General features: G+C 41.1%; 2 protein-coding genes across 2 annotated transcripts in view; both read left to right on the top strand.

Annotated features, from left to right (window-relative positions):
• LOC102215643 (transmembrane prolyl 4-hydroxylase-like) overlaps positions 1-2,034 on the top strand; it is a 16,465-nt gene extending 14,431 nt beyond the window's left edge. The window contains exon 9 of the mRNA XM_005732450.1: positions 931-2,034. Coding sequence (XP_005732507.1) covers positions 931-1,139 — 209 coding nt within the window. The 3' untranslated portion in view covers positions 1,140-2,034. The remainder of the gene's footprint in view (positions 1-930) is intronic.
• A 1,438-nt stretch (positions 2,035-3,472) lies between these two features.
• On the top strand, positions 3,473-17,192 carry LOC102215353 (sodium- and chloride-dependent creatine transporter 1). Its single transcript, XM_005732449.1, has 14 exons — positions 3,473-3,563; positions 4,866-5,162; positions 8,366-8,497; positions 8,580-8,916; positions 9,189-9,321; positions 10,464-10,598; positions 10,714-10,817; positions 13,639-13,763; positions 13,873-13,985; positions 14,779-14,919; positions 15,367-15,469; positions 15,558-15,658; positions 15,736-15,906; positions 16,128-17,192. The coding sequence occupies exons 1-14, from the start codon at positions 3,533-3,535 to the stop codon at positions 16,254-16,256; spliced, it is 2,052 nt and encodes a 683-aa protein (XP_005732506.1). The 5' UTR covers positions 3,473-3,532; the 3' UTR covers positions 16,257-17,192.
• Positions 17,193-18,058: the final 866 nt, after the last annotated feature.

Genomic DNA, 18,058 nt, shown 5'->3' with positions numbered 1-18,058 from the left:
AGTGTACCTCTGGTGCAAATTACTGACCTCTGTCATCATTTTAAGTGGGGGAACTTGCACAATCGGTGGCTGACTAAATACTTTTTTGCCCCACTGTATAACATAGAGGATCTCTCTTAAGAAACACTTCCAAACAAGCCACACTTATTCAATCTTTTTCTAATTGTACTGTCATGAACATTAGCATTTTACATGGTAGCTGAGGTCTGTAGAGTCTGAGATGTAGTTCATGGGGATTTTTGCGGTTTTTCTAATTACTGTGGAGTCTGACCTAAGGGTGAAATTGCTTTGATATCCGTTCCAAATGTTTTCCACTTGTGAATAATATTTTTTTAACTGCAGAACGATGGACTTTAAATTGTCTTGGAAATGGCTTCATAAGTCTTCCTGTCATTGCTGATGTCTTTCTTCTTTGGCATTTTGTTAACACACAGCTGAATTCTCCAGACCAGCAAACTGCCAAAACTTCTGCTTTTATAGAGTTTCTCACACTCGCTGATGAATGGTTAATCAACTGAATTTGTTCAGCAGCAATGGGCTGCTGCTGCTACTTATCATCTTAATTCCTATAGAAGTAGTAAGTGCACTGCATCTCATTTTGGCTTAACATTTATTAAAAATAACAAATAAATACTGACACGGTGTAATGTGTCATTCTTCACCTGAAGTTGTATTTACTTCATTTAATGACTTTTTAATGCCTTGATATGTGAAACCTTAGAATTGAAAGAGGGTGTACTTTATTTTTAACCTGATTATATTTAACTTGTGGTAAATGGTCAGCACAGTGCAGCAAACATCAAATCTGTAAATCATTCAGTTGTACGTCTAAATGTTTGTCACACTTGTTGTTGGTATTTTTCAAGACTCCAATAACTGCTAAAACTTTTTTTTTCTTCTTAAATGCTGCTTCTCTCCTGGCTTCCACAGGTTGGATGGGTGAGTTAGATGAGTATTCCCTTCACGGCGACTGTCCGGTCAGACGTGGAGTGAAGTGGGTGGCCAACAGCTGGATAAATGTGAACCCAGATTACCAGCAACAAGCCCGCTACCAGAGAGTAGTTGCTCAAAGGCATCAAGCTAAATCAGGCATGGATTATCAGTCTCTCTCACACAGCGACCTCCACCAGGATCTATAGCTGGCTGTTTTTATTGAGAAAAGTCATTCTAATTTTAAAATTAGGTCAGTTTTGCGTCATTGCAGCCAGTGAGTTCTGACAGATGTTTTTTTTGTTTGTTTATTTTAACATTGCCAGATGTTGTAGTCAGATTAAAAATTGCACAAAACAGCACCACATATCTCTGTCTTGCATGTTTAGTGAATTTTACTAGGGAGCTTAATTTGCAGTTATGGAGGCATATTTATATAGCACAGTTAACAAGTACAAATAAATGTAACAGAGGCAATGCCATTCTTTATGAAAATCAAGCCTTACAAATGTAGAGTAATAGATTATATATGGGGTCCATGTGTGAACAGGAAAAGATGCAGTTATGTTTATTAAGAGAGAAGTCTGCTTACCTCCCTTCCTTTTAGGCTTACTACGCTGCTCCTCCTCTTGCAGGTCTATGTCATTTATTGTTATGGAATTCAAGCCTTTTGTTACAAGCCATATTCATCACAGTATACATAAGTGAATGTGTTACCGAGGGAAATTCCTGTGAACTCTTGTATGTCTATTTTGTTCATCAGTTTTCCTTACAGTGAAAATGAGCTTTCGTCATGATGTGTCATTTAATAAGGTGATTGCAGGAATCTTGTATACTGTATAGAATGATCACTTGTCACACTGGCTGTGCAAGGCCAGTCCTTCAGGAGTAATTTAAATTAGATTTTCTAGTATTTCAACTTGTGTGTTTTTATTCTCACAACTCAAAGCGTGTTTAATTGTCTGAGACTATTTATTTCAGTGTTATTTATTGTCACCGCCTGGTGATTTAAGTTAAATGAATGCATATTTATAAAAGTTTGATGTTGCGGTGGATCTGTGTTTTATTGTATTTGATATGTCATTAAATACAGTATACAAAACAGTGGTACAAAAATATTAGTGGTGTTGTGTAACTGCTCACATCATGTTATATAAAGAATCGCCACTAGATGTCGCCAACAACATGTACAGTTATGTCTGTGACTTGAATATGAGGTAGTTGTGATATACACGGGGAACTTGTCGGCAATAGTCCCTTTGGATGACCAACTGATGACGTCAGCGCATATGCGTTACTGACGTTGGGTGATGGAGGTTTCACATTGTAGGCAGACAGGTGCTGTACGTGTCTCAGAAAACTCCAATCGAAACTAACTGAAAACCAACAAGCCTCTTATTAAAACGGCAGCAATCTTCAGTCTTCATTCAAAGTTGTCATGCATTAAAATTTTTGCTCGCATGAATTAAAGCTCATATTTCTAAATGTGAAAAATAAATTAAAAACAAATCTCTGAATCTATATTTATCTTTGGGGTGTATTGAGATTTGTATCTTGGTAAGCAGATCCGTAACTACGCAGAAATACCTCTGACAGTGACAGTGAACGACAATCTGCAGGCGATTACATAAAACTGAATTTCTAGAGAAATCTAAATGCGTAGGCTACCTCTGAGTGTGCACACACCTGAGAATTCTAGCGTTTTGACTGGCGTGCTGTAAACACGCACAGCTCGGCTGGATCTCGGAACCACCTAAAACATTTTTACGTTTGTTTGTTTGTTTTTCTACACTGTCGGGGCGGATCTCCAAATGCTTGTGAAGACGCATCTACGGATATGGGTTCTGTTGCCCTGACTCAGGACTCACAGGCTCACGCTGCCGGGCTGACATGCCGTAGTAATGCTGTGCTGCTGATGCTGTGCACACCGCACTGGGCTCTCCTCAGCCAATCACGTCAGCTGACGGCGGGAGGAGGCGGGGGAAGCGTCGGTCACAGCTAACGGACCGCGGAGCAGGTCACATTCTTCGTCCGTCGAATTGCGGCATACCGTTCGGGATAATGGACTTGTAACTGGGCGATTTAAACACAAAAATCATTACCCTAAGGCGCAGTATAATTTTCATTTAGCTCTTATCCATGAGATTCTTCAGGCTTACCTTCAAGTGCTTCGTGGACTGCTTTTGAATCTCCTCCTGTCAACGGCTGAACTGACCGCGGCGCTTTGTGAAATTTTCCATCTCTTGGCTGAGCTGAGGGGTTCCAACGTGAAGCAATTGAAAAAAAAAACTGAGATTTTTTTTCAAGAAGGAGAAATAACAAACTCAGAAGATCAAAAAAGGGAAAAAAAAGGAAAAAAAGAGACAACTGGAGCACTGAACAGTGTGGTTGCATCTCCCTGTCTGCCTCTCTGAGCCCGCCGGGTGCCTTCTTTGGCCAGGCATTTAAAAACTTCAGCTGCCTCTGGCTAAATAAAAACAGCCAGCTTGCGCTTTTAAAAAATATAAATATATATATATATATATATATATACACACACATACATATATCTATCTATATATATATATATATATATACATTTTTTGTGCCGCCACTCAGCAGTATGTCACCTGAGTTGGAAGAGAACAGCCAAGGTGAGTATGACGTACGACCTCCACTGCTTAAAAATGACTTCTTAGGTAGGGTACCATATGAGTCAGCCACTAGCTAAAAACATAAACACAAGTAGGTGAATTAAAGCATCCCTGCTTCTGCCACAGTTTTAACATTATTGGATGACGATAAAAGCTTCCACACACCAGCTGCGCTTAACCTGCTTCAAATCTATTATTTTACTGCATCATGCTTGTACAGAGAGGAAATATAAATAAACATGGGACCAGAAGCCAGTCATTTAAGGGTATTTGAGTCTCTAAGGCTACATCTCTAAGCCAGTGTAGCCTTAGAGATGTTCACTGGTGGTGAATACAGAAGACCCTCATGTCAGGGTATAGTCATTCAGCGTTCAGCTTATGAATTTAATGTGCCTCAAGGATATGATGCAAAATACTTCGATCTGTGGTGAAGACAGACAGTGTATACCTGTGTTGCCCGCCAGGTGCCTTCTTGGCCAAGCATTTTAAAAACTTCAGCTGTCTCTGCATTATGTCCTTGAGGCATGGCCATTTTATTTAAGGGCAGATTTTTTCTTGACTGGAAGCTGTTCCTCACACAGATGATTCTTCAACCACAGAGCAACCTTAAAAGAGAGGTTGCTCTGTATATGCTCACATCCCTTACCTTCCCCACTCTTTTCTCATCCTCTGTTCACACACCCCCTCAAAACTGCTCTGATCTGGATTCAGCTGCCTTTGAATCCAGCAAAGAGCGGCTCACTCTAATATTGTGGAAAGACACTAAGAGCCACGTTGCATTTGTGTTTGAGTGGCGCATGAGAAAGAAGAAAAGCTTTGTAAGTAGCAGGGGAGCTTGAGCTGTACCTTGAGGCGGCTTTATGCCGTGTTGTACCGCAGCACGCTAATCAGTCTGTCTGTGAGACAGAGAGAATGAACATCGGGGGAGGGTGCAGTGATGACAGTATAACTGCAACTGAATGTGGGCAGTTTGCAAAAACAAATCTCATGTATGTGTATATTAAGATGTATTACACTCCTGTTACCGCTGGGGGGGAAAGTACGTAATAACTGGCCAAGCTTGCATTGACTATTTTAATGAATGGAAAGCGTGCAGCCTCTCTTTCTCTCTATTCAGCACGAGTGTGGCCTAAGAGACCAGAGCTTGTCTGTCCCCAGTGCTGACGTGTGATGTAAAGATCTGAAACTGTATACTTGCCAGATGATGTGTTGTAATATTTTATGCTGTTGTTATATTAATGCCATTTAGTCATTTCCATATCTTTGTGCTTGTTTTTGAATCAACCCTGTTCTTCTGTCCAGGTGAAATCAGTGTTCCCCAGCTGGACGCAGGGATACTGTCTGAGGAGGAGGGCAGCGCATCAGCTCGCCCTCTGGTGCCTGTGCCTGGGGTGGGCTCAGGGTGCGATGACGGCGGAGGGGGTGGCCCAACGCAGACCCAGGACGATACTGCGGCTGGAAATGGGTCTGTAACAGTACCAGCAGCGGAGAGAGAAACCTGGACCAGACAAATGGACTTCATCATGTCCTGTGTGGGTTTTGCTGTTGGCTTGGGCAACGTGTGGCGGTTCCCTTACCTGTGCTACAAAAATGGAGGAGGTGAGCTCCCAGAGCACTGTGTAAATGTACTCTGAGTAAAACGTTAAGTGTGTATGACTGAGCAGCAGCATGGTGGCTCTGTGTTTAACACTGCTGCAGAGGGCAAGAAGGTTACAGGTGCAAACCTGCTGGTTGGCTTTCCGTATGCATTATCTTCCTAGCACAGATGAGAGACACGCATGTTTGGCTAATTAGCGATTCTAAATTGGTAGTAGATGTCTCTGTTGGACTGGCACCCTTTATCCTCCAACTGTTGTCTGGTGGGATAGGTTCCAGCCATAGCATAAAATGGATAAATGTCTGGTATTAAAAGCTAAGGAAAAAAAGCTACCACTAAGAAAAAAGCTTCCATAAGAGAAAGTTAGGGTCCAGTTTGAATACATTTTCTTTTAATGCATTCTTCATGGATGCATCATTTAAAATAACCAATTTAGGAGCTCCTTCACTTCACACTACTGGTGCCATCTGCAAAGATTATACCAAAATTATACCATGATAATTGCCCTTGTATAGCAAAGAAAAGGTGGCTCAGCTATCAGCCCTGAGGGTCACAATGCTGGTGAAAAAGTCCACCATTTAGCCACGAAACCACCATGGGACTAAGTCCTTACTGACCTCTTTATAATTATTAAAATACTATGAATACAATATTCAGCAACAAGAAATTCAACAATTTCCATGGTGATATGAATAAAGTATTTATCCATCTGTGTATCTATTTATAAAATATTATTTAATGCAAAAAAGATTACGAGTTACAATTAGCTTGGTATCAAAATGAAACGTCTATTTAAAAAAGAGATTCTGGGGAAAAAACAAAGTTTCTCAGTAATCCTTTAAAGTATGATCCTCTAACTGAACGATCATTCAGCAGTGAAAATAAACTCAGATAGGCAGAAGGACAACCGTGAAAGTCAATGCGATGAGATAAAGTTAGACAAAGCAGGGCCTGCGTGGCTGTGAACACGTAGCTCAAAAGCCATGCCCCATCATGTGATATCGCCATATTTATTATAGCTGCCTGTTGCTTCATAGGCAGACTTAGGCCGAGCTGCACTACGATCTTCCTCTTCCTTATGTTGGCATATGATGTTATTTGAGCTGTTCCAAGTCCTCCTTTCATCTGTGCCAACTTTGTTCCCTCGTTACCTGACCTGACTGCAGCTTTTGGCCTAGACTTCTTCCTTATCTCTCTTATCTCTGCCCTACCCACTTTTCATTTTATTATGAGGTGTTTAGTTGAAGTAAAACTAAATGAGAGACTGTGTGTCTTAGTCCAGCCCTTTTTGTCTCCCATCTATGTGTCTTGTGACGAGTGGCTCTGATACCCACCTTCTGGTATCATATAACAATAGCCTGCCTCACACAGTCCACCCCCCTGTGTTCCTGCCCAGCGCTCATGAGACAAACAAAGGTGCTCTTTCCCACCCGCCTGCTGATAAGGAGGCATATGGATATGTCACACAATAACCGTCCTGTGACTGCGCCCCGTCCTTTCCCTCCGCGTCAGCGCAGTAACATCCGCTACAGTACTTCACTTTCCACCTTTGACCAACCCAGGGTACACCTTGTAACTCAACAAAAAGTATCCGATAAGAGCTGAGGCTTTAAGTGAGCACTGCTTGTTGGTGAAACAAGGACACGCTCCTCTGGAGACAATAACAGGTGAATACACTGTGAAAGCACAAAATTATTGCCCAGACAATCTCATCGATTTATTTGTAACCCAGCTGTTAGGCCTGATGTGTCCGGTTTAGCTATGATTAGAGAGGATTTACTTAAGCCTATTAAGGATGCAGTTGCGTGATGATTTGGCCAATTTGTTTGGGTATGTCAGCACAAGAATTTTCTCCACTCATTCCATTCAGTCGTCCTATCGCATCTTTCTCCCCTTCTCTCTCTTTTCCTCTTTCTGCATCTCTCTCAGTCTCCCACCCCTTTCTCTCTTAGACTCTCGCTCACGAATGTTTCCTTATATGGCTACAGCCCTCTCCTCTCAGAGAATCACATAAAGAAAAATGAAGCGGATGAGAGAGAAATTGTAAAGCATTTGCACAGCGAACCAGGTCAATGCCTTTGTGTGTCATTTTTGTTATTTGTTGAACCTCTGACACGTTGATGTCCCAATTTTTCTGCCAGCCTCTCCGGTAATCTGTCCATCTTTCCCTCCTTTCTTCTTGGCCTCTTTCTGCTCTGCGTCATAGCTGGTCATGTGACTCCACTCCCATCTGCACGCTGTGGTGGCATAACCGAGTTATGTTTATTACTATTCCACCCAAATCATTGCAGGTAGATACAGGGAAGTAAATTCCTTGTGCTGCCTTTTTTGCACCTTTTTGCTATGTTTTCTTCTTCCTCATCAGAGTAGGCTACAGTGTGAGAATTCAAAATGAAGTTATTTATAGAAAACACTTGCTCTGAGCCAGCTGCTGCCGATCAAAACAAAACAAGTCCTAGATGTCTCTATCAGGACTAATAATTCCCATCTGAGTCCACTGTCGTCTCACATTCCCATTTTTCTGTCTCCTCACCTTGCAGTTTTTGAGTTCAAGGACAAACTAGTGCAGTTGCCTCTGCACGCGGGAGACATTGTCTCCCACACTGACTTTCAGCGCAGCTTTTATCTGTGGGCTTGTCTGTCCTCCTCCCTGACTCCCCCCCCCCGTGTTCTGTGTTGCTTCTTCCTCCTTTTAACCATTTCTTCTTGAGCTGAACGTTTAATTACGATGAGCCTTGTTGGTGTGTGTGCACATTCTTAAAGACATTAAATATGACTTTCATGTCACGTTTTCTGCCTGTTTTATTGTCACACATATTCAAAGAGCCTGAATTTGTTAATTCTGCAGTTGAAATTAGAATAAATTATAATATGAATTAGTTGAATTTAATGTTAATGATATAATTAGTTGAAGATTTGAAGATATTAATGATTAGCATTTAATTGTCTCTAAATATGCTTCCTAGCATAACGTCTGTGGGAGTGCGGCTTTGCTAATTTTCTTTTTCAAAGTCAGTCCTTGGTCTATTTACATTTTTAAACATGAAAAAATTAAGTAATGTATTTCTCCAAAGTTTCTCATAGTTGTTTAATTTAGCACATGAGGCATTCATTGTGTTTATTAAACAATATTAATATTACAATAGTACAGTATTGAACACTGTTTCTACCTGCCCGTGATGAATATGAGTGCCGTGTGTTGCAGGGGTTTTCCTGATCCCTTACTTGTTGATTGTGTTCATCGGGGGCATCCCAGTTTTCTTCCTGGAGATTGCCCTGGGACAGTTCATGAAGCAGGGAGGGGTCTCTGCCTGGAACATCGCACCCCTCTTTAAAGGTACGTGCAACACATTTATCTGAAAAGCTATAAATCTAGCCACCATTTTTTGATTTAGAGCTCACCTCTCCTCCTTCATTAGGTCTGGGCTTGGCCTCAATGGTGATCGTGTTCTTCTGTAACACCTACTATATCATGATCCTGGTGTGGGGCCTCTACTTTCTTTTTCACTCTTTCACTAACCCACTGCCCTGGGCCACCTGCGGACACCCCTGGAACACCCCCAACTGTACACAGGACTTTCGACGCACCTGCCACAACCGCAGTACTGCCCAGCCTGCTCTACCATCGTCTGCCGCCACCAACTCCAGCCTCTTCTCCTCCGCATCTCCGCTGAACCTCTCCTCAGCCCAGCTCCTCCTCAATGGCAGCTGCATGGATGCTGAGGGCCTGCGTTCTCCTGTCATTGAGTTTTGGGAGTATGTCATCCCTTGATTAAGCAGGCTTTCTGCAGTTTTTAAGTACATTTTTAAGGCTGTGCACACAGGGTTTTTTTTTACCAGTTGCAAAATGCATCTTATTTTAAGTTTTGCTGGCATTTATATGCCATTTGCAGGATGTATAAGGAAATATAGTTTCAATTGAAATCCAGCTGTGCACTTTATATTTGAACATTATTTACCTCATAGCTTTAAATGTCTTTGTTGTGTTTGGAAACAATGTTTTTCACATCTTTTGTTCTTTCTTCTAGACGTAAAGTGCTTCGTCTGTCTGGAGGGCTGCACGAGCCCGGTGATATAAGCTATGAGATGGTGCTGTGTCTTATAGCCACCTGGATCATTGTTTACTTCTGTATGTGGAAAGGAGTTAAATCTACTGGCAAGGTAAAGTATTTTCTGCCTGTGCAATACAAAATACATAATGTTACAGGGCTGAGTGCAGATTAATATTTATATCCGTTAGTATGCTGCACATAAAAGGTTGTCAGGGATCATGGAGTGCAGTCTAATGTTTGAACGGCTTCATGGAAAGATTTAAATAATTGCAGCATTTTTGCCCTTTGACCCCAAATCAGCTTTAGTGTAATGTGGGGATCAGTGTCTAGACTGAAACACAAATTACTCTAAATATATGCATACTCTTGTTCTTTTAAAAGTTAGTCATATTCTGTATATCTTTTCACTCGGGCTGCAATCCCTAAATCTTTATTATGTAACACTCCGCATACAGACTGCTCAGCCTTCCGTTTTGTAAAAAAAAAAGCCCATTCCTCATTCTTTTGAATCTCCTTATGCTGTAGCATATTGAGATGTGTGTGTTTGCATACTTGTGTCTCCAGAGTAGCCAAAGCTCATAGAAAGAGGGGAAAAATAATGAAAGCCACTGAGCCAGCCAGCTATAAGCCGATTAGTAACTTTCCACCATGTTTGAAAGCTGGAAAGGGGCTTTTCTGTCCATGTTCTCCCCTAGATCAAGGCAAATATGTGCTTTCTCACTGCTTTGCTCTCACCATACTGAAGCTTGGACTTGATTTTTCTATAAGGTAGCAAGGTAGCAAGCTGTGACTTTCTCTGTATAATGTGACAAAGACTGCATTCTGAAAAGGACTGCCAAAACCCCCTGCTATTGCAGGAGGTTTACAAAATATCTGGCTTTCCATTTACAGGCTACCTTTTCTCCAAAGTAATATGACAGGCCTCATTACACATCTACTACAGGAAGGACCTAATGGGCTTCTACTTATGACACGAGTATTTGCAAAGCAGGTAATTGTTTAATCAAAGTGATAAAAACATGCTTAGGCCCAGCTAGATAAGCTGATGAACCATGTTGATAAGCATTAAGCATTTCCAGCTAACCTGTTCATTTAATATGAGGGGCCCAACTGTTTAGTTTTCTCCTTTCACTCAATGCAAGTTACTGCACAGTCTTCAAACTTGACCTCCCCACCCCAAGTATGTCCCAGAAATGTTCCTAAAAGTATTTAGAGGTGTGCTTAACAGGTCTTGTTTTTATCTCTCTGCAGGTTGTGTACTTCACAGCTCTCTTCCCTTACCTGGTTCTGGTTGTTCTTCTTGCCCATGGGGTCACTCTGCCTGGAGCATTGGATGGCATTGTTTATTACCTGAAACCAGACTGGTCCAAACTGGGAGAAGCACAGGTTTAACTTTTGCATAAGCTTTGCTTTGGATAAGAACTGTTCAAATGACATCTAAGAAATGTAAGTCAAAACAAATTTGGGGGGAAATTACTCACACGTGTCTTTTCTATAATAGGTGTGGATAGATGCCGGCACTCAGATTTTTTTCTCCTATGCCATCGGACTAGGTGCCCTGACTGCGCTGGGTAGCTACAATCGCTTCCATAACAACTGTTACCAGTGAGTTTATACACAACATAGAATCAGACGCTACTGTCACTGAAAGGGGGCCAAAATCAGCACAAAGTCATAGCCTGAATCTGCATTCTGCTTCATGTGACTGTGGACTTCAGTACTAAAATAAACCAAAAAAATGTATTTCCACTACAAATAGGCTTTCTTTCACTATACACCCAATGACAGGGAGAAGCGCAACCTCAGTCTGACCTTGCTAATGATCACATGAAGACCCAAAAAGATCTGAAACATTCCCTCACTTGCACTTTGAATGCTTTATTGTAAGATCTGATCTTTTCTCTGAACACTACTATGACTATTAGACTAAAACACTGTGCATTAGAAGTCTGATCGAAGATTCACAGTCATAAATAGTCGTAAATATATAAGAGATCTATTTTATCTTCAAGCAAACACCCCTTTATGCATTTCCAACAAATGTAGAATATCAAGTATGCACTCAATGAAAACTCTCACATGGCTTCAATGAAAGTTTTCATTGGTTTGTAAGCTTGCATATGTTTAGCCAGAAGAGACAGATACGTAAACCTATTAAGAGCCTTTTGAGGTATTTGGCTACACAGTAGTAACAAGGATTTTATTTTTGTAAATCTCAAGCACGTACTTATTTAGAGGGCACTTAACGGCATGGGCCACATTTTTTTCCTCTCTTGACCACAAGTTGAAAAATGAGTTCACATGAGAGCTTTTCAGCCCTGTTTCTTACACACATTAAAGTAGGCCCAGAAATAGATGGCAAGATTTCTATAAGCTATTCTTAGAGTTCAGCATGTAGTATATTTTGCATCTGGGTTACAGATTTCTTGCTTTGAAAGTAAAGCAAACATAGCTTGATTAATGATCTGTTTAGGGATCAAACTATCAGCATCTCCACCTGTTGGTTCACCACTTATATGCCCCAAAGTGCACACACTGCCATAAGAGAATCTTTTACTGACTCAGGTGTGAATTGTTTAGAATATAGCAGTCAAAGGTCACAGTCCTTGTGACCTCGCAAAACATATTCCTGGCCATAATGCAATAATTCCTCTGCTGATTCATATAAACACAGCCTAAGAATGCTAGCTGTGCACAAAAACAGCCAAGTAGTGATGCAAGCAAGAATAACTGGATATTTCCATATATATCATTTAATATTTATGATCATTTGACATATCTCTTCAAGCTATGACAGGAAAATGCAGTTTTATCGAGCAGTTTCTGGTGCCTAAGTTGCAAAGAAACAGCACACTGTTTTGCACCAAAGTCCTGGTCCAACCAACCTTTTGGCTATGAGGGCAAAAACCTCTCACATGCAAGGGGGTGAGAACCGGCCAGTGAAATTTGCCCCTGTAGTGATGCTGGCAATTATTTTATTTTTAGCCTGTGGCGATAACCTGTTCTGGATTGAGCTTGATAAACCACTTATTGAGCTTTTTTCAAAAGTTTAATCATTTACAAGCGTGCTACAGGTATAGATACAGGTATGTATTTTTTTTTGCCTCGCTAGCCAACACAGGAATTTCAAAAACGGACACAGAGTGAAGTCTTCAAGGGAAAAATTCATATAAAATAAAGAAATAACAGATATAAATGACAGACAAAATACAGTTTTTTTGAAAGTCCATCTGTAAGTTGTGGAATATTAGGAAATGTAAATAAAGTTGTAGACATTTATTGTAGATAAAGTTAACATCACTTTTTAATAACCAAAAGATGAACAGTTCTAGTATTTTATAAAAAATAAGTAGTTTATTAGAGTGAGTGATTGGATCCTCTGAATATACTTACACAGTGTTTACACATAAATAGTAAGCTAAAAAACAAAAGTAAAGTTAGGCGTGGTTTTAGATAGATGGTAGCAGCTCTGTTATGTTGAGTATAACTTTTTAAATTCAGCATTTAACAGCCATGTTTCCTGGTGTGTGATGACAGTTACAGCCTCAAAGAGCGGCTCCATAAAGAGCGGGCAGGGATAGCTCAGTAGGTAAAGCGGTTGCCCCGTGATCGGAAGGCCAGGGGTTCGAATCCCCTGAACGGCTACCCTGAGGTACCCTTGAGCAAGGCACCATGCCCACATGCTGCTCCCCGGGCGCTGCACTGGTGGCTGCCCACTGAGTGAATGGGTTAAATGCAGAGAAGAATTTCCCCACGGGGATCAATAAAAGTGTACATTATTATTATAACTTTAAGTTGTTTGAACAGGTAGGGTCTTATTACGGACTGCTTTCTTAAAACAAACTGTCATTCTGACTTGTTTTGATTGTTTACATCCACACACATGCTTTTGTGCGCTGCCTCAGATTCGTACAGATAGTGCTGACTGAATGGACTGAATTGCTGTTGAAAGCATTTGTGTAACAGTGTTATAATAATCATCACAATGCAACTGCTGTTTGTACATTCTTCATATCAGTCAGCATTCTTGGTTAGACTTGTCAGAATAAACAAAGGAATCCTGCTCACCGTGTAGGCAGATAACACAGACGTTGTTGACGTAATACTCATTCGAATCTCCTAACATCACTGCATCATAGATATCGGATATTTTCCTTTCATTCTGTATCATCCGTGACCTTGAGACAGGCTTCTTTGCTCTCTATTCTCCACCTGACAACTGCAAAGACAACATCTGCTTTTAGAGAAATTGCTATTGATCCCCAGTTTAGCTTCCCGGCCCATCTCTACTCTCTATGCCAGTGTCTTGAGTCTCTGACACAGGCCTTATGTTACAGCACAATATAATGCATCCTTCTATCTCATTTCATTTATTTTATGTGATAGTTGCCTTGTTTTTTTTCTTCTTCTCTGTATTTCTGTGTAGGGATGCATTTGTGCTCGCTCTCATCAACAGTGGAACCAGTTTCTTTGCCGGCTTTGTGGTATTCTCTGTGCTGGGTTTCATGGCTACAGAACAAGGAGTGGACATCAGTAAAGTAGCCGAGAGTGGTATGAATACACCTTCCCCCCTGAAACGCTGTGCAATTTGTATTAAGTAATAAGCATCACCAGTGAGAGCCACATGTCCACAGTGATGGCTCTGTTTCTTAATGTGCAGGTCCAGGCCTGGCCTTTATAGCCTATCCCAAGGCTGTGACTCTGATGCCTCTGGCACCGCTCTGGGCAGCACTTTTCTTCTTCATGTTACTCATACTGGGGCTGGACAGTCAGGTACTAATGACTGACTTTCCTTTATATCATAATTTTGGAGAAAGAACTCATCTTACACAAGATATATACTAATTTTACTTGAATCTTACGTGCTTTTATTTTTTGGTGTCAATCTAATTCCTTCTCTTTTTCTATCATTCTTTCATTCACCAAAGAGAGACAGAAACAGCCTGAAATACCAGTTTTAGGATTGCATTTCTCAGCTGCCTGTTTGTTGTGTGTCTGTTTGAGCCACTGCCTACATCCATTGTTTTACAGCCCAGGGATTTGTCAATGAGCTTCTGTGTGATTCACACAGAGAGCGTCTGTCTGCTCTCCATTCATTTACTCTCATTTTCAATTCTCTCCCTTTTCTTTCCCTTCTTTTTTTTTTAACTGGCATAGCCTATGAATATCCTGCCATCTCTGTTAAATAATGTAAAAATAGCTTCGCAGCTGTTATCTGCTCCACTCTTTATGGTTGCTGTAATATGTTTCGAAGAGATACGCATAAGCATTCTTTAACAGGGAGACGGCTCATGATAAAATGCTCACTTGCAAACTTTTAAGTGTCACTTCACTGCATCTGATGTACAACGATTGTCTGAAAGAGGAGTTTATAGAGTAGTTGGTGGGATGACACAGCGTCCACCTCTGTACTGGAAACAAGAACTAGCTCATTTCTGCACCTTTATGGATATTTTTGTGTGATATTTAATGTGTCTGTGATATCAGACAAAAATACTAACACACACAGAGTCGAAGAATTCTCATTCACTTTTGTTCCTCTACGTTCCCTCTTTTTCATTTCCAGTTTGTCGGGGTTGAGGGTTTGATAACGGGAATCATGGACATGCTGCCCCCAAAATCTGCCCTGGGCTCGCTTCGGCGAGAGGTAGTAGCTGCCATCTGCTGCATCATCTGCTTCCTCATTGACATGTCCATGGTTACTGAGGTAAAGTCAAATTTTTGACTAAATGTCATTTAGTTGTATTCTTCAGAATTAGGTATTTTTCTAGTTAGCTATTTGTAGATTACTAATTATTCTAATTAGGTAGATTTAATTTCTTACCAGTCTTGTAGTAAAGATAAGTGTCCTTTATGGAGCTTCTCAACATTTGCATCATAACCTCCTTTTACTAATAATAAAATGTGCTTGTTGGAACTTGTAATTGGAACTGTAAACCACTCTTAGAAACCAACTGCTCACATATTGGCCCTTTTAGCCTTGTACCACTGCTGTGCTCCTAAATTTGTTAGAGTGAATGCATTCTGGCATTCAGACGTAGCTTTCACTTTAGATTTGTGGAAAGATTAACGGAAGGAACTGCATGTCTGAAATGGGTTATGAATTATTAAAAGGATGGTTCTGATGGTCTTCTGCTCTCACCGTTTCTATCAGGGAGGGATGTATGTCTTCCAGCTGTTTGACTACTACTCTGCCAGTGGCATCACATTGTTGTGGCAGGCCTTCTGGGAGTGTGTGGTGGTTGCATGGGTGTATGGTGAGACAGCGCTGCACAAACACAGCACAAATTATACAAACTGCACTGTCCAGGGCATTCTCACAACATCCTTACATTACCCTGTCAGGCGCAGACCGTTTCATGGACGATGTGGCTCGTATGATCGGCTATCAGCCCCTACCCTATATGAAGTGGTGTTGGTCCTACATCACACCTTTTGTCTGTGTGGTACGTGCTACTTCATTTTTTTTTAAGTAAACTGTATCTGCAAGTGGAAAACTAGTAATATCTTGGCATTCATATAGGGAGTGTTCCTGTTCCATGTGGTTAACTACAAGCCCCTGACCTACAACACAGTGTACACATACCCCATCTGGGGTGAAGCACTTGGCTGGGCGCTGGCCCTATCCTCCATGCTCTGTATCCCTGTCACTGTTCTCTACAAACTACTGCGCTGCAAAGGATCTTTGCGGGAGGTCAGTGTTCATGGGTGCTGGCATGTCTGTTCACTTGCATTCTCCTGTTTCTGTTTACTTTTGATCAGTAGGAATGCGTCTCCTTGGATGTTGCCATCACTCATCTATGAGTTATTTGTTCAACTGATTTCCTCATTAATCATTAAAGAGGACTTATTGCAGAAAACTAAATTGTCCGTCCCGTCCCAAAAAACCCATCTCATTGTGTTTTTACTCTGTAGCGCTGGCAGCACCTAACCACACCAGTTTGGGGCAGACATCACTTGGAGTACCTGGCCCCTGAGAGTGAGGCCAAACTGCTGCCCCCTGCAGGAACCAAGGGGACGCTGCTCTTTGAGAGTGTCATCTGATGAGTTGAGCTCCACAGAACAAAAGGGTCATCTTTGACAGCAGCAGACACGTACATACGCGAACAAACTTACAGATTAATTACACACCCTTCCACTTTAAAACTGTAAGAAAGACCTGGACAATGGACCAAAGATTAGATTGGAGAAAAACAACCATGTATTCATCACATGCTGATATACCCTCTGCTCTGTTTTCTGACTCTACCTCGCTGGCTTGCCCCTCTCTTTCTGTCCCACTCCTGCGTTTGTGCTGTTCTGTCCTGTATTGCTTTGTCTGTGTGATGTAGTTTGTAGTTTGCAATATCTTCCCTTTCCACGCCTTCCTGTCCACGTTTTAAAAGCCTCACTCAACCCAAGCCGTCATGCCATCTTCAATGAGCATAAACTTAAAAGAGTCTGATGAGTTGTTTTAAAATTAAAGACCTCATATCTGCTGCTGATAATGCCACGGTCTTAATGCTTATGTGTGTAGATGCACGTATGCCTGTGCCCTTGTGTTTATAACCCATGTCCCGTGCGTGTGTGCGTGTCTGTGTGAACGGGTGTTGCGTTAGACCGTGGGCCACGGTCTGTGGCGATGGTATTTTCCATTTATATGTAACATTGCCTTCAGCCATTGTTTCCTGCCAACTGTTCTCTGTGAATTAACTGTACAAAAAAACAACTTCCATTAGTTAAAAACTAAAATTATCATGACAAGCAATGCACCACCAATTCCAGCTATGTATTATAAACTAACTTAAGTATCCAGTGTGTTGTACGGTCTGTGAATCAGTGTTAATATTTGGAGGGGATGATGATTATTATTTCCATGTGAAGAGAAGGAGAGAAACCCCTGGGTGAGCTGTTTAAAGAGCAGGAGGCTGGGATGACATAGAATTGCTGTGACGCCTGATGAGATGCAATAAATGGCCAGATAAAGATGGATGTAATGTGTTTTTATGGGTCTTTATTTACATTCTCATTCATTTTTATTCAAATAAGATATGTACAGAAAGTACAGAAAAACAAAAACAAACTCCATAGATGTTCAACAACTGAATGTTTTCAACATTTTAACCTTTGTGTTGTCCTTGGGACATTTTGTCCCTGTGGACCACAGGTGTATGGAAATCGGGACGATTGTTTAGTATGTAAAAGATGGATGAAGCCACTGTGATGTCATTCAGTGGTCTTTGGACTGTTTGTTTTATGGAGATAAATGTTTAACCTCAGTTTGCTGCTCCTTTTGGTCTCATTTCATTAACCCTCATAATGTCCTCCCGATTTCCATACACCTGTGGTCCTCATGGACCACCGTTAGTTAACATCCAGGTAGTTAAAAAAATAGCTTAGACCTTTATCAGTGTTCCTGCAGGCTCATCATTTATTTTGTTAGCATCTCATTAATTAAGAGTCATAAACATGTCTATTATACAGTTTACACATAAATACACATTGTACGCTGTCTAAACATTTGTGCACTATCAAATACAGTTCCTACATTTTTGAAAGCTAAAAAGTAAAAGATGAGGGAAAAAAGCAGGCAGTTATCAGCACACAGACAGCAAATCATATTCTCATTTAGCTTCTAAACAGGCGCACTGTTTAGCTTCTGATAGGAGCAATAGCAGATGACACGCAGCCCAAAAATAGAAGGGAGCTCAAGATGTCAGAGCAACCACACATGTAAATAATGACTGTAAATAGACACGCATTTTGTTACTCTAAAATGTAACAGCTATTACACAATGCATGCCATTCAGCTCATTACTGCGGGCTTTGGGAAGGGGTACTGTAAGAATTAAGGCTTTGGCTTTGTG

Source organism: Pundamilia nyererei, unplaced genomic scaffold (genome assembly GCF_000239375.1).
Source record: "Pundamilia nyererei isolate P.nyererei 1_Seehausen unplaced genomic scaffold, PunNye1.0 scaffold00047, whole genome shotgun sequence".
NCBI classification, from domain to species: Eukaryota; Metazoa; Chordata; class Actinopteri; order Cichliformes; family Cichlidae; genus Pundamilia; species Pundamilia nyererei.
Note: the sequence above shows the minus strand (reverse complement) of the source record. Positions and strands in the feature narration are given on the sequence as shown.

Bases quoted from the DNA above. Each gene is read 5' to 3' on its own strand.
- LOC102215353 (XM_005732449.1), top strand. From the start codon at position 3,533: ATGTCACCTGAGTTGGAAGAGAACAGCCAAG. The intron at 3,564-4,865 runs GTGAGTATGACG...TCTTCTGTCCAG, and splicing joins GTTGGAAGAGAACAGCCAAG to GTGAAATCAGTGTTCCCCAG. The intron at 8,917-9,188 runs GTATGTCATCCC...TCTTTCTTCTAG, and splicing joins CCTGTCATTGAGTTTTGGGA to ACGTAAAGTGCTTCGTCTGT.